Raw genomic sequence first — 25,592 nt, 5'->3', positions numbered from 1 at the left:
GCTTCCAACCTCACACTGATGGAAGGGACTGTAACCTGGAAATCTGGGTTTTCCTGGAGAAACCAGAGTGCAAGTTCAGCTATCTTGGGTAGTAGCATTTAGATCAGGGGTGGACAAAATACGGCCCGTGGGCCAGATGTGGCCCGTCTAACATTTCTGTCCGGCCTCCTCTGCCCCCTCGCCATCTCTGAGTCCAGGCTGCTAAAAGTCCTGCGGGGGAGCAGGGTGTTCAGGCATGCTGCCTGCCTGCCATGGCCCCATGCTGCTCCCGGAAGCGGCCGGGGGTGGAGGTGGCTCCGTGCACTGCCCCTGTTCCCAGTGGGAGCTGCAGGGGTAGTGCTTGCGGGCACGGGGAACGCACGGAGACCCGCTGCCCCCCTCCCACCAAGAGGCACACAGAGATGTGCCAACAGCAGTCAGCCGCAGCTGCTTCCAGGAGGAACGTGGGGCCGGCAGGGAGCCTTTCTGAGCCCTGCTGCACTGCTGGCTGGGAGCCGCCTGTGGTAAGCACCTCCTGGCCAGAGCCTGCACCTTGCACCCCCTCCCGCACCCCAATCCCCTGTCCCAGGTCAGAACCTCCTCCTGCACCCAGACTCCCTCCCAGAGCCCATACCCCTCATCCCCTCCTGCACCCCAACACACTGCACCAGCCGGGAGTTCCCTCCTGCACCCAAACTCCCCCCCAGACCCCGCACTCCCTCCATTAATATAGTAGAAATGTGCGGCCTGTGGCAACTTACCAAAATTTGTGGAGTGGCCCCCCCTGCGAAAATTATTGCCCACCCCGATTTAGATCCTGCTTCTCCTTTGATCTCCTTCTTACCTCTTTATTCTTCCACTATCAGATAAGGAACAGCAGTAACTCCTGGAAGAATTTTTTTTGCCATTGTGGGTGGGGGAGTCTGCAATCCAGAGGCAAGGCAGCAGCCATCGTTCACCCACTTCTTGTCTTCAGAGCCCAGACTCTTCTTTTTTTGGCACCTACTGAGAGACTTAGTTGGTGAAGGGAGTGCTGTTAGCCACAGCACTCAAGCTGAAGTCCACCATCTAGTTCTTCTGGCTTTAGTTTTTCCTTAGAACGAGTGAAGCACCTGATCCGCAGTTTCTGCCATGACTGTGAATATTGTCTTTGTTGGTTCAGACTTAACTGAAAAATTGAAATATTTGGCCTAAATTGAATCTTTAGATCCACTTCCTCTTAGTAGATTATGAGAATGTTCAGGCTGACTTATTGAAACCTCAAATGAGAGCCACTCTACACATATCCTAACACATCTCTGGCCAGCCATATTCTCTAAAGTAGACAAGATGAGAGTTTTTAATAAAAAAAAAAAAAAAATTGAAAAGACTTTTTAAAAATAAATCATTCCTTTGAATATCATAAAAAAACAAAAGGCATAAACTGTCCCCCTCTCCCTCTTGAGGGCACCTTTAAAATTATCCATTCATATTACATGCTCTTTCGAGTTGTATGTTTGTAAATAATAAAATAATGTAAAAATTAGGGAAAAAACCATCTGTCTGTTTAGAATTCAAAATCTTTAAAATTTACAATGTATTTTGCTTTTTTGAATTGTGAGAAAGTTAACAAACAATATACAATGAGAAATGCAAATACTAATAATAGGGCACAAACAAGGAAGCATAGTAAATGAAATGGCCATGCATGGTTGTGCACTGCAAGAAATGTGGGTTGGATTTGTTTTCTCACTAATTCTATTTTTTACATTTTGTAGTTTTGTTCTTTCCATCTGTTGTGTTGTAAGGATGCCCATCAGTGCTGAATGAGAAATGAAGTGCTATTTTCGTTTAGTTTTTATTAAGTCTAAACTGATGTTCTTTGTTTAGCTTAGAGCAATAAATGTAGATCTCCAGACTGATGCTGCCCTGCAAGTGGATATTTCAGATGCTCTTAGCGAGAGGGACAAAGTGAAATTCACTGTTCATACCAAGGTAAACCCAGCCTTGTATCTGGATGATGTTTAAGAGTAATAAATTAACTAAAAAATGAGAGAGACGCTGTCAGCCTCAAGTAATCAACAAAGAAAATTCAAGTTGTATATGCAAAAAATGTTGATTTAAAAGGTAAAACCATAACTTACTTAAGAGAACTTACTTGAGATTCTCTATAGATTACTCTGTTTTACCTTGTGATTCCCACACTTACTTTGTTAAATTATTGGCAGGCCTTTCTACACACACTTGTATTCTTCAGCGTGGTGTACATTGTTTTCTCCATTAGTCACTACAGACTTGAACAGTATACTTCAGGATAGTAGTATGTTCTGCCTCAGGTTTACATTTTAATTTTCTAAGTAACTTATTGCTTGATTTGATGGTTTATTGGTACTGTCTTTTCATGATGTTACTACTATAAAATAGATTACTTTCATCTTACAAAACTTTTAGAAGATAAACTGTTACTCAGGATGCAGCTTACTTTTAGTAGAGTTTAAGGTGGTTTTACTGTTCTTCTAGTTGTAGACTACTTTTCAGCATTGAGATTATAGAACGTGATATAGTAGTGTAAACTTCTGAATACTTAAATCTGAAAAAAGCCCCCTTCTTTGCAGAGTTCTTTACCAAATTTTAAACAAAATGAATTTTCTGTTGTTCGGCAACATGAGGAGTTTATCTGGCTTCATGATTCCTTCGTTGAAAATGAAGACTATGCCGGCTACATCGTAAGTATTCTAAACCTTTCATTTTATTTGTCTTGTTCATTTATGAAATGCTGTAGACTGAGGACTTGATTATCACATGTACTGAGCACCTATACCATTTAAAGCTAATAGGTGCTATAGGTGCTCTTCCTCTCTCAAAATCAGGCCCTGAAGTTTTCCTACATTGCGTTAAGTAATTTCACAAACTCAGATGTTGAAACACATTCTTCGGTGAGCCAGTGTAATCTTAGTTATAACATGTTTTATTGCATTGTGCCTGTCTCTTCTTTGCTCCAAGAATTTTGAGTGGCTTAATGTTACAACTGTATAGTTTAGTCTAAAACCTATTAAAACGTAGAGGACACGTGAACTGTGAAACTTGGCATACCTGTTTTCAGGAATTAATGTTTAACTTAGTGTTTGTTGAGTTAAGTTTTTTTTGTTTCCTTTGTTTGTAGTTGGAATGGCAATAAAGAGTTCAGTATTAAGCTGTAAAGTCATCAGTGCTCTTGGAATTTTGTTCCATTACTAATTGCTCCTCTAGGAGGAGGAGAATCAATTTTCACTTCGGATTAATTCAAAGAAAATAGTAAATATGGTTTAAAGTAGGACAAAGAAAACATAATGCATAATTTAGAGGACTTCCCCCTTCGGACTTATTTCAGGCATTTGGGGAATGGATGTCTCCAAAGTAGTTAGTTACATGATGAAAGAAGTAATTGTAAACACAGCTAGCATTAACATCAATAAATTGTTTTAAAAAGGAAATAATTGACATTTATCTTTTTGATAAGATTACACATTTAATTGAAGGTTTTTTAAGAGTATTCAAAACTAAAATTTTGGGTTTTTTTTAGAAAAAATAGTTTTAGTACTTTTATGCACATTGTCCATCCTAATGCACCATTTTAGTTGATCACAAATCTGATCATGTTAATTTTTTCATCCTGAAAAGGAAGAGATGAGAGGTACTTGAGAAGAACAAACCTGTTTGCCTAGGCTATGTCTATACTTAAAATGATAGAGGCACACCAGCAGCGCTTTAGTGTAGACACTCACCACAGCGATGAGGGGTTCTCCTGTCACTGTAGTTAATCCAGCTCTCTGGGAGGCGGTAGCTAGGTTAATGGAAGAATTAGTGCTGTCTACACTTGGAGTTAGGTTGGCCTTGCTACATCTGTCAAGGGTGTGGATTTTTCATGCCCCTGAGAGACTTAGCTATGCAGATGTAAATTTTCAGTGTAGATCAGCCTTTAGTCAGTTTGTTAATGCTTTGAGATTAATTTTTTTGAGTGTGTAGTAAGGGCTTAAAGTGAAATGAGAAGTTGTTCTTAAACAATTTATATTAACATGTTCAAACTTCAGCATAATTTTGCTTCCTGGTGTACAGGCTAGTTGAAAAATTCACACCCCTGAGAAATGTAGTTAAACTGACCTAAGCCTTGGTATGAACACCTTTGGGTGGATGGAAGAATTCTCAAGGGGGTGGATTCACTACAGCGACAGAAAAACTCCTTCTGTCTTTGCTACAGCAGCATAGCTGCAGCTGTGCTGCTATAGTGCTTGTAGTATAGACATAACCTTCGTAATTCAGGAACAGTTAAGGTGAATTGTTTTAACTTATAGTTCACCATATTATAAAATAACTAAAAGGTTAAGTGGCCCAAAATTTTACCTACTGTATCTTTATTTACTGGGTGTGAAGATCGTATCTCTTTTCCAACAAATGTATTTTTTAATGCCAGCAGCCTAGCAATAACAACTTAGTATGGTAGAAAAATGACTCCAATTTCATGCTTTTCAGAAAATATGAATGGAGGGCATTAAAACAATTTTTGAAAATACCTTGACTATGTCCCCTTTGTTTAAAAGAAACATTAGAATAGTTAACTGAAGTTAATTAAGCGAATCAGAAATGGTGTTTAATTTTCATAAGGCTAGTTGTAAGTGATTATTGGAACCAGAAAATAACATTTTAGTAATATGAAAGGAGATTATCATGGGGCATTGGGATAGTATGCTCCATAAATTGTTCATCAGGTGACTTTTGGCCATAAGAGTGTTAACTATGAGCAGGGAGGAGAATAGCAGGAGTTCAGGTCTAAAAAGCTTTAAGCAATTTAGGCCATGTCTACACTACAGTATTAAGTTGATGATCATAAGTTACTTTAATAACATCGGTGGAGCACATCCACATAGTGTTCTTTGTGTTGGCTTGAGTGCGTCCACAGTTGTTGCTCTTGCATCAACACAGAAAGCATTGCATCATGGGTAGCTATCCCACTGTGCAACTTGTCATCCTTTGCCACTGGGAGTTCTGGGAACGGATCGTGGTGAATGATGGAGATGTGCTTGCCGTCCCGTGATGCAGTTATTTCCGTTCCATCATTCCGTGGGCTTCCTACTTCGTTTTGTGCCATTTTTCAACAGCCTTTGTAAACTGCGTACCCACTGTCTCTGCCTGACAGCATGGATCCTGAGCTGCTGACCATTCTGGTGATGAGCATTATGAACACAATGTTGCTGGTACTGCAGTATTTCATGGGGTGCGAAACAGAGTGAATCAGTGGTGTCTGTTCTGCTGTCTGCCATGGAAACAAATAACTCAAGATTGCTGCTGGCATTCATGGAACAGCTTGCCACAGTGGACTGTTGGTACTGGGATCAGGAAACAAGCACTGAGCAATGGGATCGCATCATGATGCATGCATGGGATGACGAGCAGTGGCCTTAGAACTTTTGGATGCTCAAAGCCACCTTCCTGGAACTGTGCGCGGAGCTCACCCTAACACTGTGGCGCAAGGACACCAGAATGAGAGCTGCCTTCCCTGTGGAAAAGTGAGTGGTGATTGCTGTGTGGAAGCTGGCAATTCTAGACTGCTACCAGTCAGTCACAAATCAGTTTGGAATCGGAAAATCGACTGTGGGTTTTGGTAATGCAAGTGTGCAGGGCCATTAATTGCCTCCTGCTATGAAGGACTGTGACTCTTGGTAGTGTGCAGGAAATAATACATGGCTTTGAGGCAATGGGATTCCTTAGCTGTGGCGGAGCGATAGATGGAACGCATGTCCCAAATTTGGCCTGAAACCATTTTGTGATGGAGTACATCAATCAAAAGGGCTACTACTCCATGGTCATGCAGGCGCTGGTGGATCACCATAGCTGTTTCACTGTCATAAATGTGGGGAAGTCAGGGAACATCCATAATGCATGCATCTTCTGGAACACTGGACTGTATAGAAAGCTGCATGCTGGGACTTTCTTTCCAAATCAGAAGATTCTAATGGGGGATAAGGAAATGCTCATAATGATCCTTGGAGACCCCGCCTGCCTCTTACTCCCATGGTTCATGAAGCCTTACACTGGGAGTCTAGACAACAGCAAGAAGCACTTTAACAACAGGCTCAGCAGGTGCTGAATGACCACTGAATATGCCTTTTGCTGGTTAAAAGGTTTCTGGCGCTGTCTTTTTGGCCAGTTAGACCTCAGCGAGGAAAATATTCTGATGGTCATTGTGGCCTGCTGTACTCTGCATAATATTTGTGAAGTGAGGGGGGGAAAATTTTCCCAGGGGTGGACCACTGAGGCCAAGCGGCTGGCTGCTGATTTTGAGCAGCCAGATACAAAGGCAATTAGAGAGGTGTAGCGGCAGGCTATTTGAATCAGGGAGGCTTTGAAGGAGCGTTTTGACACTGATTCCCAGTAATGCGTCTTTATGTAATGCATTCGGCCAGGCAATGTTTACTTGCTGCCTGTAGTACTTGCTTCTTGATCATTAATTGCAAGGAGCAAATATTGCTACCCATAGCCGCTGTGTCTGAGAGATGTATGTATGTCACAAAGACTCATTTTATTTAAAAGATTCAACTTTAATAATGGGATAAAACAAACTTCTGATCAAATAGGGGACGTGAAAATGAGGAACACTCTCACGGGAGGGCTCTCACAGCTGGGTGTAACTCCAGCTTTCGTTGGAAAACCAGTCTCTATGTGTGGAGTGCACGGAGTACTGTGAGGGACCAGGAACACGCGAGAAATGCGGTGGGGAAGTTTGGGGAGGGCACGGACTGGAGTTCTGTAGTGCCTGGAGGGAGAGTCGGGCACAGATGTGCTCAGATTGCAGGTTAATGAGGGACTTCAACATCTGTCTGGCCCTTCAGGAACTTTATCATCTGCTTCTGCCCCTGTGGCCTTTCATGACTATCCAGCCTGAGTCTGTCTTTGATTGTCTCCCTCCATGCTCTGGTTTGGCTATGTGCTGCATCTGTTGACTCCAGCACTTTGTGAAACATATCCTTCTTACTCCTCCTGGGTTGCCGCCTTATCTGATGGAGGTGCTTTGCTCGTTCGGAGGAGTGGGTCTTCAAGGGCACATCTGCAGAAGCCAAAGAAACAATGAACAGAGACAGTACTGTGAATGCGTTCCCAGCCATGAATCACAAAATTTACACTCACCTCTTACTCACTGTCCCTTGGTTAACACAGAGGTCAGCACGAGTCCCAATTATGGTGAGTTCATGGGGGTGGGGGTGGGCAAGGGATAATGGGCAAGAAGGGATAAAGGGTGGTTTGCAAAGTGGGTTACTTTGGGTATGTCTACACTACAAAATTAGGTTGAATTTATAGAAGTCAGTTTTTTAGAAATCGTTTTTATATAGTCGATTGTGTGTGTCCCCACACAAAATGCTCTAAGTGCATTAACTCGGCGGAGTGCTTCCACAGTATCGAGGCTAGCGTCGACTTCCAGAGTGTTGCACTGTGGGTAGCTATCCCACAGTTCCCTCAGTCTCCGCCACCCATTGGAATTCTGGGTTGAGATCCCAATGCCTGATGGGGCAAAAAACATGGTTGCAGGTGGTTCTGGGTACATGTCGTCAGGCCCTCCCTCCGTGAAAGCAACGGCAGACAATCGTTTCGCGCTTTTTTTCCTGAGTTATCTTTGCAGACGCCATACCACAGCAAGCATGGAGCCCGCTCAGCTCACTGTCACTGTATGTCTCCTGGGTGCTGGCAGACATGGTACTGCATTGCTACACAGCAGCAGCAGCAGCAACCCATTGCCTTGTGGCAGCAGACAGTGCAATAGGCCTGAAAACCATAGTCATCGTGTCCAAGGTGTTCCTTGCCGCCTCGGTGAGGTCGGTCAGGAGCGTCTGGGCACACATGGGCGCAGGGACTAAATTAGGTCATTCCCTTTAGTCCTGCAGGCAGTCCTATTTTACCATCTTACGGTGAGCAGGCAGGAGATGAGGATGGCTAGCAGTCCTATTGCACCGTCTGCTGCCAGCCAAAGATGTAAAAGATAGATGGAGTGGATCAAAACAAGAAATAGACCAGATTTGTTTTGTATTCATTTGCTCCCCCCTCCCTCCGTGAAATCAACGGCCGACAGTCATTTTGGTGAGGTCTGTCAGGGGCACCTTGAAAATTTTAATGGAGGTTCAGTCCTGCCTGAAATACCAGAGGGAGGGATAGCTTAGTGGGTTGAGCATTGGCCTGGTAAACCCAGGGTTTTGAGTTCAATCCTTGAGGGGGCCATTCTGTGTGACAGTTGTTTTTGTTTCTCCTTGATGTAAAGCCATTCCCTTTGTTGATTTTAATTCCCTGTAAGCCATGTCGTCAGTCGCCCCTCCCTCCGTCAGAGCAATGGCAGACAATCGTTCCGCCCCTTTTTTCTGTGCAGACGCCATACCATGGCAAGCATGGAGCCCGCTCAGATCACTTGTGCAATTAGGAGCACATTAAACACCACATGCTTTATCCAGCAGTATATGCAGCACCAGAACTGGCAAAGCGAAACCAGGCGAATAGGCGACATCAGTGCGTTGACAAGAGTGATGAGGACATGGACACAGACTTCTCTCAAAGGACGGGCCCTGACAATGTGGGCATCATGGTGCTAATGGGGCAGGTTCATGCGGTGGAACGCCAATTCTGGGCCCGGGAAACAAGCACAGACTGGTGGGACCGCATAGTGTTGCAGGTCTGGGATGATTCCAAGTGGCTGCGAAACTTCCGCATGCGTAAGGGCATTTTCATGGAACTTTGTGACTTGCTTTCCCCTGCTCTGAAGTGCATGAATAGCAAGATGAGAGCAGCCCTCACAGTTGAGAAGCAAGTGGCGATAGCCCTGTGGAAGCTTGCAACGCCAGACAGCTACCGGTCAGTTGGGAATCAATTTGGAGTGGGCAAATCTACTGTGGGGGCTGCTGTGATGCAAGTAACCTACGCAATCCAAGATCTGCTGCTATCAAGGGTAGTAACCCTGGGAAATGTGCAGGTCATAGTGGATGGCTTTGCTGCAATGGGATTCCCTAACTGTGGTGGGGCCATAGACGGAACCCATATCCCTATCTTGGCACCGGAGCACCAAGCCGGCGAGTACATAAACCACGAGGGGTACTTTTCAGTAGTGCTGCAAGCATTGGTGGATCACAAGGGATGTTTCACCAGCATCAACTTGGGATGGCTAGGAAAGGTACATGATGCTCGCATCTTCAGGAACTCTGGTCTGTTTCAAAAGCTGCAGGAAGGGACTTTATTCCCAGACCAGAAAATAACCGTTGGGGATGTTGAAATGCCTATAGTTATCCTTGGGGACCCAGCCTACCCCTTAATGCCATGGCTCATGAAGCTATACACGGGCAAGCCTGGACATAGTCAGGAGCTGTTCAACTACAGGCTGAGCAAGTGCAGAATGGTGGTAGAATGTGCATTTGGACGTTTAAAAGCGTGCTGGTGCAGTTTACTGACTCGCTTAGACCTCAGCGAAACCAATATTCTCACTGTTATTACTGCTTGCTGTGCACTCCACAATCTCTGTGAGAGAAGGGGGAGACGTTTATGGCGGGGTGGGAGGTTGAGGCAAATCGCCTGGCTGCTGGTTACGTGCAGCCAGACCCCAGGGCAGTTAGAAGAGCACAGGAGGGCGCGGTGCGCATTGGAGAAGCTTTGAAAACCAGTTTCATGACTGGCCAGGCTACGGTGTGAAAGTTCTGTTTGTTTCTCCTTGATGAAACCCCCTTCCCCTTGGTTCACTCTACTTCCCTGTAAGCTAACCACCCTCCCCTCCTCCCTTCGATCACCGCTTGCACAGGCAGTGAAGCCATTGTTGCTTCACATTCATGCATTCTTTATTAATTCATCACACAAATAGGGGGATAACTGCCAAGGTAGCCCGGGAGGGGTGGTGGAGGAGGGAAGGACAAGGCCACACCGCACTTTAAAAGTTTAAAACTTTAAAACTTATTGAATGCCAGCCTTCTGTGCTTGTGCAATCCTCTGGGGTGGAGTGGCTGGGTGGCCAGAGGTCCCCCCCACTGCGTTCTTGGGCGTCTGGGTAAGGAGACTATGGAACTTGGGGAAGAGGGTGGTTGGTTACACAGGGGCTGTAGTGGCGGTCTGTGCTCCAGCTGCCTTTCCTGCAGCTCAGCCATATGCTGGAGCATATTAGTTTGATCCTCCAGCAGCCTCAGCATTGAATCCTGCCTCCTCTCATCATGCTGCCACCACCTTTCAGCTTCAGCCCTCTCTTCAGCCCGCCACCTCTCCTCCCGGTCATTTTGTGCTTTCTTGCACTCTGACGTTGTCTGCCTCCACGCATTCCTCCGTGCTCTCAGTGTGGGAGGGCAGCGTGAGCTCAGAGAACATTTCATCGTGAGTGCGTTTTTTTCGCCTTCTAATTTTCACTGGCCTCTGGGAAGGAGAAGATCCTGTGATCCTTGAAACACATGCAGCTGGTGGAGAAAAAAAAAGGGGGACAGTGGTATTTAAAAAGACACATTTTATAGAACAATGGGTACACTCGTTCACGGTAAACCTTGCTGTTAACATTACATCATAGCATGTGTGCTTTTGTTCCAAGGTCGCATTTTGCCTCCCCGCACCACCTGGCTAGCCTCTCCCCCCCTCCATGGCTAACAGCAGGGAACGTTTCTGTTCAGCCACAGGCAAACAGCCCAGCAGGAACGGGCACCTCTGAATGTCTCCTTAAGAAAAGCACCCTATTTCAACCAGGTGACCATGAATGATATCACTCTCCTGAGGATAACACAGAGAGATAAAGAACTGATGTTGTTTGAACGCCAGCAAACATACACTGCAATGCTTTGTTCTACAATGATTCCTGAGTACGTGCTACTGGCCTGGAATGGTAAAGTGTCCTACCATGGTGGACGGAATAAGGCTGCCCTCCCCAGAAACCTTTTGCAAAGGCTTTGGGAGTACATCCAGGAGAGCCGTGAATGCCAGGGCAAATTAATCATTAAACGTGCTTGCTTTTAAACCATGTATACTATTTTAAAAGGTACACTCACCAGAGGACCCTTCTCCACCTGGCGGGTCTGGGAGGCAGCCTTGGGTGGGTTCGGGGGGTACTGGCTCCAGGTCCATGGTGAAAAACAGTTCCTGGCTGTCGGGAAAACGGTTTCTCCGCTTGCTTGCTGTGAGCTATCTACAGCCGCCTCATCATCATCTTCCTCATCCCCAAAATCTGCTTCTGTGTTGCCTCCATCTCCATTGAAGGAGTCAAACAACACAGCTGGGGTTGTGGTGGCTGAACCCCCTAAAATGGCATGCAGCTCATCATAGAAGCGGCATGTTTTGGGCTCTGACCTGGAGTGGCCGTTTGCCTCTCTGGTTTTCTGGTAGGCTTGCCTCAGCTCCTTAAGTTTCACGCGGCACTGCTTTGGGTCTGTTATGGCCTCTGTCCTTCATGCCCTGGGAGATTTTGACCAATGTTTTGGCATTTCAAAAACTGGAACATAGTTCTGATAGCACAGATTCCTCTCCCCATACAGCGATCAGATCCCGTACCTCCCGTTCAGTCCATGCTGGAGCGCTTTTGCGATTCTGGGACTCCATCATGGTCACCTGTGCTGATGAGCTCTGCATGGTCACCTCTGCTGATGAGCTCTGCGCTCACCTGCAGCTTGCCACGCTGGCCAAACAGGAAATTGAAATTCAAAAGTTCGCGGGCCTTTTCCTGTCTATCTGGCCAGTGCATCTGAGTTGAGAGCGCTGTCCAGAGCGGTCACAATGGAGCACTCTGGGATAGCTCCCGGAGGCCAATACCGTCTAATTGCATCCACAGTACCCCAAATTCGACCCGGCAAGGCTGATTTCAGCGCTAAGCCCTTTGTGGTGTGGAGTAAGGAAATCGATTTTAAGAGCCCTTTAAGTGTAAAAAAAAAAAAAAAAAAAAAAAAGGGCTTTGCCCTGTGGACGGGTGCAGGGTTAAATCGATTTAAAGCTGCTAAATTCGACCTCAACTCCTAGTGTAGACCAGGGCTTTCAGGGTCTAGGAAGCCTATTCTGAATATTGGTGCCCTTTTCCACAGGCTAGAGTAATCAAACCTTATATCTCTCTCCTAAGGGTGCAGCTCCTGCATGCATAGGGATTCAAACCAGCTCTGTATGCTACTCGCCTGCGTGCAGCTCTGTTCCCTGCAGAAATAATTGCTGGGTTGCATGGCAAAGTTTCGTATAGTAGGGAGAGAAACAAGGCAGGTCTCCCAAGGAATCTTTGGCAGAGAAATGCAGAATATCTACAGGAAAGCTTCCCAGAGATTTCTATGAAGGATTCCCAGGACATCCCTCTGTACACTAACAAACTTTTCTGCTGTGACCCAACTGCGTAGATGGAGAGGCTCTGTTGTTAATTTCTCTCTTATCCATCCTCTCCCATATAACAAAATACATGAGAGCTCAATCTCCTCTCACTGTGCAGTATCAAAGCAAAATGAGCACTTACTGGAGCTCCCCTCTCCTGGCACACGGGATGCAGAGCTGGAGTGCTAGGACTGGCTAGACCTCTCTGGAGTGGTGAAGAGGTCCTGACTTGCTGCGCCACTGGACGACCCTGCCGTGTGCTGCACATTTGTCCTCCGGCACCACTTCCTCTTTGGGCTCGAGTCCGCTGGCTGCTGCCTCCAGTCTCCCCAAAGTATCCATGGGGCCTTGGTGGTGTAGCTGGGGTTGCCACCAAGGATGCACGCAGCTCCTTATAGAGTGATGGGTGGCCTCCCTTGCCTTTTGGTATGCCTGCATGACACTGATTTTAGCATGACACTGCTGTGTGTCCCTTTCGTGCCCCTTCTCCTGCATGCCACTAGCAATCAGCCTGTAGGTTTCGAAATTTCTATGGCTGGTGCAAAACTGCGACTGCACAGCTGCCTCTCTCCCCATGTACTCAGCAGATCCAACAGCTCTAGTGTGCTCCATGTGGGAGAGCATCTGCTGGGTAAAGCCAGCATGGTCAGCTGGGAAGATGGTGTGTGACTTATGCACACTGAGCAAACAGGAAGAGGAATTTCAAAAATTCCTGGGTCTTTAAACAGGGGAGGGGCGCATACCTGTGTACCTTCAGGGCAGCAGAGTTCAAATTGCTGGCCAGAGCGGTCATGATGGACTTTGTGGGACACCTGGAGGCCAATTAAGGTGACATAACCAACTGAGGTATGTCCACTGATCCTGCATCGCTCTAACTGTGTCGCAAAAAGCTCTATGCTGCTTGTCGAGGTGGTTTTATTATGTTGGCATAGCAGAAGACTTACATCGGCGGGAGGAGCATTTCAGTGTGTACACCTCAACTGTTTTGTCGACAAAAGCTGACTTTTGTCAATAAAACTGTGTAGTTTAGACAGGGCATTACTGTGCCCTTATTTGAAGAGCTTTAGCTTTGACTAAGAAGGTGAGGAATTCAAAAGTACTCTGACTCATTTCACAGATTCCACCAGCACCACCCAGGCCTGACTTTGACGCTTCAAGGGAAAAACTACAGAAACTTGGAGAAGGAGAAGGATCGATGACTAAGGAAGAGTTCACCAAGATGAAACAAGAACTGGAAGCGTATGTATATTTTATTCAGTGCTCTGTGTGTGTGTGTTTGTATGTTTCAGTTGCCTTTTAGTGCTCTCTGCTATTCCATACTTCTAATCATTTCACAACAGTGATCCCTTCCGGAAGATGCAGGTTTGAGCATCCGCAGTTACCACATAACCAGTGTTATCTCAATTATCATGATCAGAGCCATCAGGAAAATTGTATAAATTATTGCCCAGAATTGTGCAAATTTTATAAAGGGGTCATATAAATACACACTGAAAATGGAAAACGAAGTTAGCTTTTTTTGTTTTTACAAAGAATCCCTTCAAGAACAAACCGTAAAGGTGAGGTATTAGGTCTTAACTAACCTTTTCCTCTACAGATCACTTATGAAACCAGCTTCAATCAGACTTTGATAACCTGCTCTTCTGTTTTTACTATGTACTTGTATAAATCTTTTGTTTCACCACGAATATGGACTGAGCTGCTTTCTTTGCATGTGCCCTAGTAATAACTAAAAATGCAAATTTTACTTTCTATCTTTAGTTACTGTTAGTGAGAGACATAGGCAAGGCAGAAGACCTCTCAAATCTGTGTGAAGTAATAGGAGCTTGTATAACCACAGTAGTTAGTTGTTAATGTGCAATTATCAAACTTCTGTTCTGTAGAACTGGAAATTTGGTAACTGCCTGACATGTTTTTTTTATTGGGAATACATAATTTTACAGTAGGACAGTTTCTTGGAAATAGTGACTTCCCTGGTTATGCAGTTGATAGTGATTGGAGGATTTGTTGTAAGGTTTAGTACTCTCTGTTGAGTCATATAGGAAAGTCTTTTTCCTTGCTCCATCCCCTTTCTTTTATCTCATCCATGGACCTCTTTGCTCTTTCTCCTCCCTCCCTGATTTCAGTTTTCAGGTGTATATTTACACTGCTACTAGATTACTTCTCACCAAAGCACTGAACTGGCAAGAAAATAATTAGCACTTCTCAGCATCCAGCTGCTGTGAGCTAGTGTATGAAAAGTATTGTATTAGACTGGTGTGCAAGAGATGGTTTGACAGCAGAGGAAATATACACGTATACTTCATACACCAGAAAACTGGAAATTAGCAGAGCACAATAAATATTGAAGAATCTGTGATTTTCCAGCGGCCCTGATCATGATTCTTTTGTGGTCTGGTTAGGGGTTGGATAACACAGAAACCTTGGGGTTTCTTCTACTGCCACCTCCATCCTCTGCATCCTTCTTTTTTGTCTTCACTGAATGACTACTGCTCTCACAGAGATCAAACACCTCCCAACACTGATCCTGCTGGTTTGCTGGTATGTAAATCTTATGATCCCTCCTTGCACGTAGTGGAAGCAAGTGTGTCAATTATCTAAGCCATTTCATTGTTAACTTGAGGGGGAATAAAAGAAGCCCCTTTCCTCTTATCTCTGTACAATCAATGCAGTTTACTAAACATGTCAGTTAATTGAATTTACAAAATAAAATAAACTATAGTAAACTAGTATTGACAGGAGTAGATGCTCCTCTTCCTAATTAATCTTTTGTTTGCACCATAAACTAAGCTTCAATTATTGCCTCAAAATCTAGTTTGGTTGAACTGGGCAACTGACTTATCATGATACTTACTTTTGATATACAGTAAAACCTCAGAGTTACAAACTGACTGGTCAACCAAACACCTCAGTGCATATTTCTAGTTTCTAATCAGGCAGCAGCAGAGACAAAACAAAGAGCAAATACAATACAGTACTGTGTTAAATATAAATTACTTTAAAAAAAAAAAAGAAAAAAAAAAAAGGAAATTTTAAAAAAAACGATCTGGCCAGATAAGGAAACCTGTTTCGGTGCTTGTTTCATTTAAATTAAGATGGTTAAAAGCAGCATTTTTCTTCTTCATAGTCAAGTTTCAAAGCTGTATTAAGTCAATGGTCAGTTGTAAACTTTTGAAAGAACAACCATAACGTTTTGTTCAGTATTACAAACATTTCAGAGTTACAGCCTCCATTCCCGAGGTGTTCGTAATTCTGAGGTTCTACTGTACTAAATCTTACAACCGTTCCAAAAGGGAAATTAAGCAAAAGATCCGTGTATAGAGCACCCAATGTGTGTTAGGCACTTTAGACATGGAATAAGATTCCTGATCCAAAGAGCTTGCAAGCTAAATGGACAAAATACAGACAAATGAGTTGAGGGGAGCAAATAGGCAAGATGGAGATAGAGGAAGGAATATTCACAATAGACTACGCGATTGCTTGTGTAGTACAGTTTTGCATCTTGTTAGTTCTTGATAGTTTATGGGAAGGATAAATGGGGTTATACTTCCAGTGGAACTAACACACAGATGGAATTTGTATCCTCATTTAAAGGGCCTGTAATATTTGTTGTATTTATCTCTATATGTCTGCTTATGTAATATGATAAAGGATTAAATTTTTCGCCATGTATTAACATTACCTTCTTAGTGCACACATTAAATACCACATAATATACTAACATCAAGTACATCAAAGGTTAGGGTAAAATATTTTAGCACTCCTTAGTTTTGTCTGTGTACGAGGATGTTTCTATTTTCTGCAGTCGGCTTAATAAAAAATTAATTGTTTTGGGTGGAATTTTAATTCTTTATTGTGTAGTCACTGTACTTGTTTTTTGTTTCTAGTGAGTATCTGGCAATATTCAAGAAGACAGTTGCAATGCATGAAGTGTTCTTGTGTCGTGTGGCAGCACATCCTATCTTGAGAAAAGATTTAAATTTCCATGTCTTCTTGGAATATAATCAGGATGTGAGTATGGAAAACTGATTCAGTAGCAAAAGTAATCAAGATGTACTTTCATGATGTGATTGAAAATGGGTAGAACACTTGATTTCCTGAAGCAATTTACAGTGATTCCTTAACCAAACCTCTTTGGATTTAGAATTTAAGAAATTTAAATTAGCTGTCCCTGTCAAAGTTCATTTTTCTGCCATCTGGGTAATTGGCATTCAGGACTTAATTTATAGTTTTTGAACTGTAGCCCAGTCAGAAAAAATACTTATGGGAGACTAGCAACGCTTTTTAATCAGTCACCATTTGCTGTGGCTCAAGAAGATATTTACTCACCTATTCTTTAATTGATTTCAGGTGTTTTGAAAGAGAGAGCATGATGAAACAAACTATCATTATCACTGTTTTGTAAAACACAAGTGTGATTAGTTCTCATCAAGACAGCATTCCAAGAGTAACTCTTTGATTAAAAATTATGATGGGTAAAAGGTTCTATTAAGTTTACAGATTCTTCTTCAGTATAACATGGTTGTTAAATATTATGCCAAGATGACAAAAATCTCTGAGAAGCAGAATAGTTTTGTGATAGCTAAACTAGTTAAATATATGGAGAAGTAACCAATATAAGCTGTCTTCATACTGCGTTGGAGTTGGAATCCTAATACTGGGCTAGTGAAGTGGAGGCCGTTATGTATTCTAACTTGCCTAAAAACCTATTTCTGAGATGATGGTGTATATTGTCTAAATAGTGGTGCCTCAATTACTTTTTTAAGTAACTAAATGTAACTATATCTCTTGCACTACCTTCAATGTTGAAAATTGAAAATAAAACTAAAACCAAACCTCAGGTAATCGATCTTTTTCTTAACTTGAAACATGACTTTTGGTTCTCTGATATATAGAAGGTCAACTCAGTACTTGCTGCAGAAGAAGCAAAGCTGGTCCAGGAATTCTGGCCCCACAGATCTGGAAAGTTAGGTGGACAGAAAGGATGTGGGGAGATGGTGTGAGAGGGATGATTTCAGTGGAAGCAAGGAGGGGGATGGATTAGAAGTTCCTGAAGATGAAGTAATTTGCAATTGTAAGCAGCAAAGGAAGAGCAGAACCTAGTGGCATTAGCTAACTTGTCAGTAGCTTCCTTTTACTGTGTATAAAAAAATGAGAACATTTGAGAATGAATGTAGCTGAAATGATACAGATACATTCAGTATTCTTCCCAAATACTATGGAGTTGCATGTTTTCCCAAAACTCACATTAGATGTTAAAGGAAGTCCGGTCAATAACCAGTAGAATGCAAAATGTTGTATTAGTAATACTTGGTGGATCGTCAACATTATTTATACAATGTACTGTTAGGCAAACAGACATCAACCTGATATAAGACTTGCAGTTTCTAGTATAATTTCTAGCTCCTCTCAGTCCAGAAATGAATTCACTGTTTTATTGTCTTCAGAGACTGTGCTAACTTGAGATGTGAACTTGTCTTTCAGTTGAGTGTTCGTGGGAAAAACAAGAAAGAGAAACTTGAAGACTTCTTTAAAAACATGGTTAAATCAGCAGATGGTGTCATTGTTTCAGGAGTAAAGGTGATTCATCTCTAGCATGTTAATAAAATGTTTAGTAATTTTTTTGAAACTGTATCTCTTTGAATTGAAATCAAATATGATTACAAAAGGAGACAAATACCAAATGCATGCCAAGTACATTTCAGGGCTTCACAAATTTATTATACACTTGCCAGAGGTAGATACAAAAGAGGCAAAGGTGAAGGGACTTGGGGCCGCACCAGCAAAGCCCAGGTGTAGCAACTTGAGATGTCTAGCCCCTTGCAACACCAGCTACTGAGAAGGGTGCTGTCCTGGGACCCTTTCTGGAGGTTTCATCATTCATATTATTCTCTTCTGGATAGCAGGAATTGTAATCTTAGGGCTTGTCTTCGCTATGGGGAGATTGATGCTGCTGCAATTGATGCAGCAGGTGTCGATTTAGTGGGTCTAGTGAAGACCCGCTAAATCGATGGCAGAGCGCTCTCTAGTCGACCCCGAGTACTCCAGCTCTCGAGAAGAATAAGGTAAGTCAACTGGAGAGCATCTTCTGTTGATGCAGAGCAGTGAAGACACTGGGATAAGTCGACCTAAGCTATGTTGACTCCAGCTACATTATTCACGTAGCTGGAGTAGCGTATCTTATGACGACTTACCCCAGCATTGAAGACCAGCCCTTAAAGTTGCATATCTACCTGCTGGAAAGAGGCTTTGGGTCTCCTTCCGTCCCTACCCCAGTCACCTTCCAGAACTATCTGGCTGCTTCCACAGGGAAGGCATTCCCGGTTTTATCCCTTCTCCAGCCCTTTTTTGGAGGAGGAAGGTGGAGGGGTGGAGTGGGTAGGGGCCATTTCCCTCCCCCAATGAATAACTCTGATACCTGCTTTGGTTAAGAACATAAGAATGACCATTTGGGGTCAGACCAGTGGTTCATCTAGCCCAACAGTGGCATCCTGTGTTCCAACAGTGGCTAAAGCCATATGGTTCCAAGGGAGTGAATGGGACAGGGCAATCATCAAGTGATCCATCCCCTGTTGTCCATTCCCAGCATCTGGCAGTCAGAGGCTTAGGGACATCCAGAGCATGATGGTCCCTGACCATCTTGGCTAATAGCCATTGATGGACCTATCCTTCATATGTTGCTCTTTACAGCTTTCCCAAATAGCATTGTGAAACAGATGATTCTGACTATTTTACCAGTGCCCAGTGAAATTAACAAGTCTGGACAATTTCACTGCGATATTCAAAATTCTTAGGCATTGCAGCTGCCTGTAGACTCAGGAAGACAATATTGAATCTTTCATTCAGTTAATGATTGGAAAGTTATCTTTGGAATTGTATTGACTAGAAACGTATAATGAAACCTTAAATTCTGGAGAAACTGTTGACTTCATCCCCTCTGTGCTCCAGTGAAAGCTTCCCACTAGCAAGTGGATTTTTCAAGCCCTATGTAACTTTCCTAATTGTATTCTTGAGACATCAGATGCGGGTACTACAGCCATGAGTTAGTTCTGGTGCAAAAGAGTCTAAAGGGCAATATATATATATATAATATATATATATATATATATATATATATAAAAACTCTTATTCAAGGAGAAAAGATAGTGTTAATGTAATGTTTCAGACTCTTGCCTAGTGTAAATCTGCATCCACTGTAATGCTATTTAGACATCTTGGCTTCTCCCAATCATCATAGTAATTGTTTTCAAAACAATATAGAGAGAACTCTCATATTGTGTATCACATGAATGCTGTTGCATGATGTATTTCCTATGTATTAGTTAATAATGAAGGTGTGTTAAGGCTTTTTGTTCACCTTTTTTTTCTCTTTTGAGTAGTGCTCATGAAAGGGGCTAGATTAGCAGTACTGTAACCCAGTCTTCTGTCCACAGAGCAGATATTAAATAGGCAGTAACTGTTCATATTGTCTGCGTCTACCCACCTATATGCTTCAGCATGATCTGGATGACAGAGTAGTTCAATGTCCTTGCCCACTCAGTTCATAGCATCTCTGCAGAGACTATTAACAGAAGTGTCTAATTGTGACAGTTGTGGTGTTAATCTTTTTAGGTAGATGCCTGTGTACTAGGCATTGGACAGAAACAGCGAATCATAGAAATTTAGGATTGGATGGAACTTCGATAGGTCATTTAGCCCAGTACTCTGTACTGAGGCAGGACTAGTGGCTCTCAACCTTTCCAGACTACCCTTTCAGGAGTCTGATTTGTCTTGCATACCCCAAATTTCACCTCACTTAAAAACTACTTGCTTACAAAATCAAACCTAAAAATATTGAAGTGTCACAGCACACTATTACTAGTATAATATCTTCCTTTCTCATTTTTACCATATAATTATAAAATAAATCCATTGGAATATAAATATTATACTTACATTTCAGTGTATAAAGCATATAGAACAGTATAAACAAGTTGTATGAAATTTTAGTTTGTACTGACTTTACTAGTGCTTTTTATGTAGCCTGTTGTAAAACTGGGCAAATATCTGGATCAGTTCATGTATCCCCTGGAAGACCTCTGTATACCCCTAAGGGTACATGTTCCCCTGGCTGAGAACCACTGATCTGGACCATTTCTGATGGATGTTTTTCTAGCCTGTTCTTAAAAACCTCCAATCATAGAGATTCCACAGCCTGCCTAGGCAACTTGTTTCAGTGCTTAACTACCCTTATTGTTAGGAAGTTTTTTCTACTGTCTAATCTAAATCTCCTTAGCTGCAATTTAAGCCCATTACTTCTTGTCCTGTCTTCAGTGGTTAAGGAGAACAATTTATCACCCTCCTCTTTATAAGAGCCTTTTCATATTTGAAGACTGTTATCATGTGTCCCCCCTCAGTCTTCTCTTCTCCAGACAAAACAAACTCAGTTTTTTTATCTTTCCTCATAGGTACTGTTTTCTAGATCTTTAATAATTTTTGTTGCTCTCTCTGGACTTTGTCTAATTTGTCCACGTCTTTCCCAGTGTGGTGCCCAGAACTGGACGCAATACTGCAATTGAGACCAGATATCTACCATCCATCAGCTGGTTAGCGAAATAGTTAATGAACCTTCTCTTTCATTGCTGGTTTGAGTCTTAATAGAACTGGTGACATAGAGGTGGAAGGTACTTATTACAACCGCCCTAGTAAATTACAAATGCATTATGAAACACCATATCTAAAAATCAGTTTTTCTTTCACCTACCTGCTAACCATGTGTTAAGGATTCTAGGTGTGCAACACCTATTATCATAAAGGCTAAAACATTGCAGGCAAACATCAAATCTTGTGGGACTTGGCAGGTCCCGTGAAGTAGAAACTGACTTTCATATAGGGTGTTTTACAAAATATGTACAGATTTCACTTACACGTATTATAAAGTATTTAATTGTACACAGTCATGATTGTATACTAAATTTCATGTGTATTATTATAGATAGTTGAATCTGTTTTCTAAATACCGTTTTGTCTTTTAGGATGTAGATGACTTTTTTGAACATGAAAGAACATTCCTTGTAGAATACCATAACCGAGTCAAAGATGCATCTGGCAAATCTGATAAAATGACAAGATCACACAAAAGTGAGTTTCTGTTCTTTGAGCGGGGGAAACCTCATTAGTTATAGCACACACTAGAAAATTTTCAAAGTCATAGAATCATAGAATATCAGGGTTGGAAGGGACCTCAGGAGGTCATCCGGTCCAACCCCCTGCTCAAAGCAGGACCAATCCCCAATTAAATCATCCCAGCCAGGGCTTTGTTAAGCCTGACCTTAAAAATATCTAAGGAAGGAGGTTCCACCACCTCCCTAGGTAATGCATTCCAGTGTTTCACCACCCTCCTAGTGAAAAAGTTTTCCTAATATCCAACCTAAACCTCCCCCACTGCAACTTGAGACCATTACTCCTTGTTCTGTCATCAGCTACCACTGAGAACAGCCTAGATCCATCCTCTTTGGAACCCCCTTTCAGGTAGTTGAAAGCAGCTATCAAATCCCCCCTCATTCTTCTCTTCTGCAGACTAAACAATCCCAGTTCCCTCAGCCTCTCCTCATAAGTCATGTGTTCCAGTCCCCTAATCATTTTTGTTGCCCTCCGCTGGACTCTTTTTCCAATTTTTCCACATCCTTCTTGTAATGTGGGGCCCAAAACTGGACACAGTACTCCAGATGAGGCCTCACCAGTGTCGAATAGAGGGGAACAATCACATCCCTCGATCTGCTGGCAATGCCCCTACTTATACATTCCAAAATGCCATTGGCCTTCTTGGCAACAAGGGCACACTGTTGACTCATATCCAGCTTTTCGTTCACTGTAACCTTAGGTCCTTTTCTGCAGAACTGCTGCCTAGCCATTCGGTCCCTAGTCTGTAGCGGTGCATGGGATTCTTCTGTCCTGAGTGCAGGACTCTGCACTTTGTGATTGGCAATGACCTGCCATTGATAACTTGCCTCACATGCAAGGAAGAGTAAAATTCTCAGGGAGTATAAACGTCTTTATGCAAGCAGAAGTAAACATAAGAATGGCCTTACTGGGTCAGACCAAAGGCCCATCTAGGGCAGTATCCTATCTTCTGACGGTGGCCAATGCCATGTGTCCCAGAGGGAATAAACAGAACAGGTAATCATCAAGTGATCCATCCCCTGTCACCCATTCCCAGCTTCTGGCAAAAAGAGGCTAGGGACACCATCCTGGCCAATAGCCATTGATGGGCAAAGACTAATCAGATCTTGGAATAACATATCTCTGGGTGTAACTAATGGTCAGGGCTGGCTTTATGCGTGGGTGCCATGGTCAAGAGGCAAGGAGCAGAGCTGGCCTGGAGTGCAAGGTCATGGAAGGGAACTGGAGCAATGGTTGGGGGAGGCAGTGGGGTCCGGGGAGGCAGCGGGGGCCAAGGGTGATGGGGAGGAGGGCGGGGGAAGCCGTGGGGGCCAGTGGCAATGAATGGGGGATCGGGGGAGGCAGTGGGTGTCTGGGGCACCAAAATACAAGTTGGCTGAGAGTGCCATTTTCTTCATGGCTAATGCTGTACTAGACCAGTTGGAATTAGAATAAACTGCTTTTACACTGGAGACGATATGATTCTTCATACCATTTCTTTTGGGGATAACTGAAACATGTATTTAACCTTTAGTTAAGTTTTATGAATTTTAGAGGGCAGAGGTGGGTGTTACAGCTACATTCATGATTAAATTCTGTCACAAACCTTTTCTAGTGGGGAGAACTTTAGATCTGCCTGCAGTTACCTGGGTTCAACTCATGCCACACAAGAAATTACATTTCTTTACTCAACCTCAAACTCAACTATTCCAATCCAACCAAAAGTGGCAGTCATAATATGTCAGGGGAGTGGAGAGGTTTGGGAAAGTTTGGCATGCCAAAATTTGGGAACTGTTGGCGACCTTAAGTTCAAGAAGGAAATAAATTTCTCCTTCCGCAGTTGCCCATCTTCAGTCTTGGAAGGTGCCATTTGGTATTAATCAGCTTGGAAACTTCGAGTAAGCAGTGTCTGTTGGGGCCATGTGTGCACCCACCCTCTTCCACCCTGCGAATTCCAAGGGCATAAAAGGAGGCATAGACCCACCTGTTTCCTTTAGACTGCTACAAGAGAAGTGGGCTGGCATAGCTCAGTGTTCTTGATGCGTTCCTCATTGGGTTGGTTTGTCCTTATCCTCTGTAGGGATTTTTGTTTGTGAACAATTAAATAGGATTTTTTTAGAGTAGCTTTCCCCCTCTACCCCCAGTGTTCACATATTTTTTTCAAGTGTCATCTGGGCTCAGCTCTTGCACTGCCGTACCATCCTTTTTCAGTACTGTTCTGTTTTATCTTTGTTTTTCTTTCCCTTTTGTTATTGTCTGCTGACACAATGGCACCATGGTGAGGTGACTAGGAAGGCAGGCCTTTCAAGCCTTGCGCTTCATAAAACACTTTGACGCTGGTCACTGATGGTTATGTGCAATGTCTGGTACCTGGGAGACGGTCACAATTTGAATAGGTGTGTGATCTATGTTGCTTTCTCCTATGAAACCTGAAAAGATTAGGAGGGTCATCTTTAAATTGCTGTTGGAGAGACTCTTAAGGAGCAAGTTGTGGAGTCTGGCAGAATCTGCATTAAAAGGGCACTTTGACATTAAAGACCCTTTGCAAGAAGTGACTGCTTACAGGCCTGGCGAAAGTGGGTGAAATCCCTGTTTTTGCCCAAGTTAAAGACGTGAAGGTTTGTGACAGCCGCACCTCTGCAGTAGCTCAAAATAGCACTTTCTCAGGGAAGAACTGGGGAAAGGACATCTATATTTGCTGTAACTGTGATTGGCTTATAAGAGCTCAGTCTCCATAGGGAGTGTCGTTTGCCCTAGGGAATGCACAGTGTTCTTGGGGATTCACATAAACAAAGTCCTTTTTAATCCCAGCACAAAGGTGGGGATTGGACTTCTGAGCTTTCACAGCTATGAAAGCTTTCGTGCCAGAGGGCAATTCCATATGTCTCCCTTGGTAATAGTAATTGACATCTGTGGAGTGTGTTGAGGTGCTTACCTTAGCACATTGTTCGAGACTTGCAACCCACGGTGGTTCTGTTAGTTCCAGCCTGAGTTATGCAATTTCAGTTCTCCATCATCCTAGAACTGAAAACCGAATCGCAAATTTTTCATCCCAGTTTACCAGAACGTTTGTCTCAGAATCAGGGCAAGATTCTTCACCCAGATTCTGATTTTCTTATTAGGCTGACAACTAGATTTCTGGATTTCTGGGAGCACTAGATTGAGTATTTTGTCAAAGTCAAGAGGTTAATATTGGAAAACAGGAAGCCGTTGACTAGGAAAACATAGTTGATGAAATGGAAGAGATTTTCCTTCTGAGCAACTCAGAAAAGAGTAGATCCAAAGTGGCCTTCCATTACTTCTGCTACATATATGTCAAAAATACGAGCTGGCACCTTTCATCTGTCTACCATTTCAACTTTCCACCCTCCAATGCATGGACTGTTAATCTTTGCTGACCCTACAGTAATGCAGTTTGCCAAAGACTTGCTCCATGTATTCCTTCTTCTGTGTGAACCACCTTTGTTAATGGGATTTGAAACCGATACTTACAAAGCTAATGGGGGCCCTGGTTCAAACTCCTGTCAGACAGTTCTTCGTACAGTTTCTCTGAAGATTGCATTCTGCATAGCTGCATTATCAGCCCAGATTGTAAGTGAGATCCAGGCCCTTGTGACTTATGTTCTATAAGAATGGCCCTGTGTCCTCACTACAAATTCCTGTCTAAAGTGGTTTCAGGTTTCCATTTTAACCAGACACTTAACTTTCTTGTATTTTTCCCTAAACTTCATTCACATCTAGCAGAGATTAGATGCCATACTAGATAACATCAAGAAGGCCCTTGGTTATTACCTGACTAGGACCAGGAGAGGATCTGTAACTCTCCTGGTTTTATTTCCAATGTACCACAAAAATGTGAGGGTCTGGTAGCAAGAGACTGACCAAACTCAAGACATCAAAGGTTCATTGATCCAAGTGGTTGAGAAGCACGTGGTTCTCAACACTCTGAGTTATCGTAGTGGCCAGTCCAATCAAACGGAGCCTGCGGACTGATGGTTCCTTCAAAGTTCTATCTAGGGAAGGCAGAGTATGGACCTCAGGAATCTTGCAGAGATTCTCAAGTGTGGTCCATGGAGCACTTCCTAGTGATCTCCAGAGAGCTGGAGTGTTGCAAAGAGTTGTCGTCTCTCACTTCCAAAAATATCATTTAGACCAGACATTCTCAAACTGTGGTCTGC

General features: G+C 43.2%; 1 protein-coding gene across 3 annotated transcripts in view; it reads left to right on the top strand.

The window, feature by feature from the left end:
* SNX6 (sorting nexin 6) overlaps window positions 1–25,592 on the top strand; it is a 50,376-nt gene that overhangs the window by 8,370 nt on the left and 16,414 nt on the right. For all 3 annotated transcript variants that reach the window (XM_037900587.2, XM_043548727.1, XM_043548728.1), the window contains exons 3-8: window positions 1,849–1,953; window positions 2,574–2,684; window positions 13,391–13,512; window positions 16,161–16,284; window positions 17,758–17,853; window positions 21,288–21,393. In XM_037900587.2, coding sequence (XP_037756515.1) covers window positions 1,849–1,953; window positions 2,574–2,684; window positions 13,391–13,512; window positions 16,161–16,284; window positions 17,758–17,853; window positions 21,288–21,393 — 664 coding nt within the window. The remainder of the gene's footprint in view (window positions 1–1,848; window positions 1,954–2,573; window positions 2,685–13,390; window positions 13,513–16,160; window positions 16,285–17,757; window positions 17,854–21,287; window positions 21,394–25,592) is intronic.

Source organism: Chelonia mydas, chromosome 6 (genome assembly GCF_015237465.2).
Source record: "Chelonia mydas isolate rCheMyd1 chromosome 6, rCheMyd1.pri.v2, whole genome shotgun sequence".
Classification (NCBI taxonomy): Eukaryota; Metazoa; Chordata; order Testudines; family Cheloniidae; genus Chelonia; species Chelonia mydas.
This window is presented reverse-complemented; position numbering and strand designations above follow the sequence as displayed.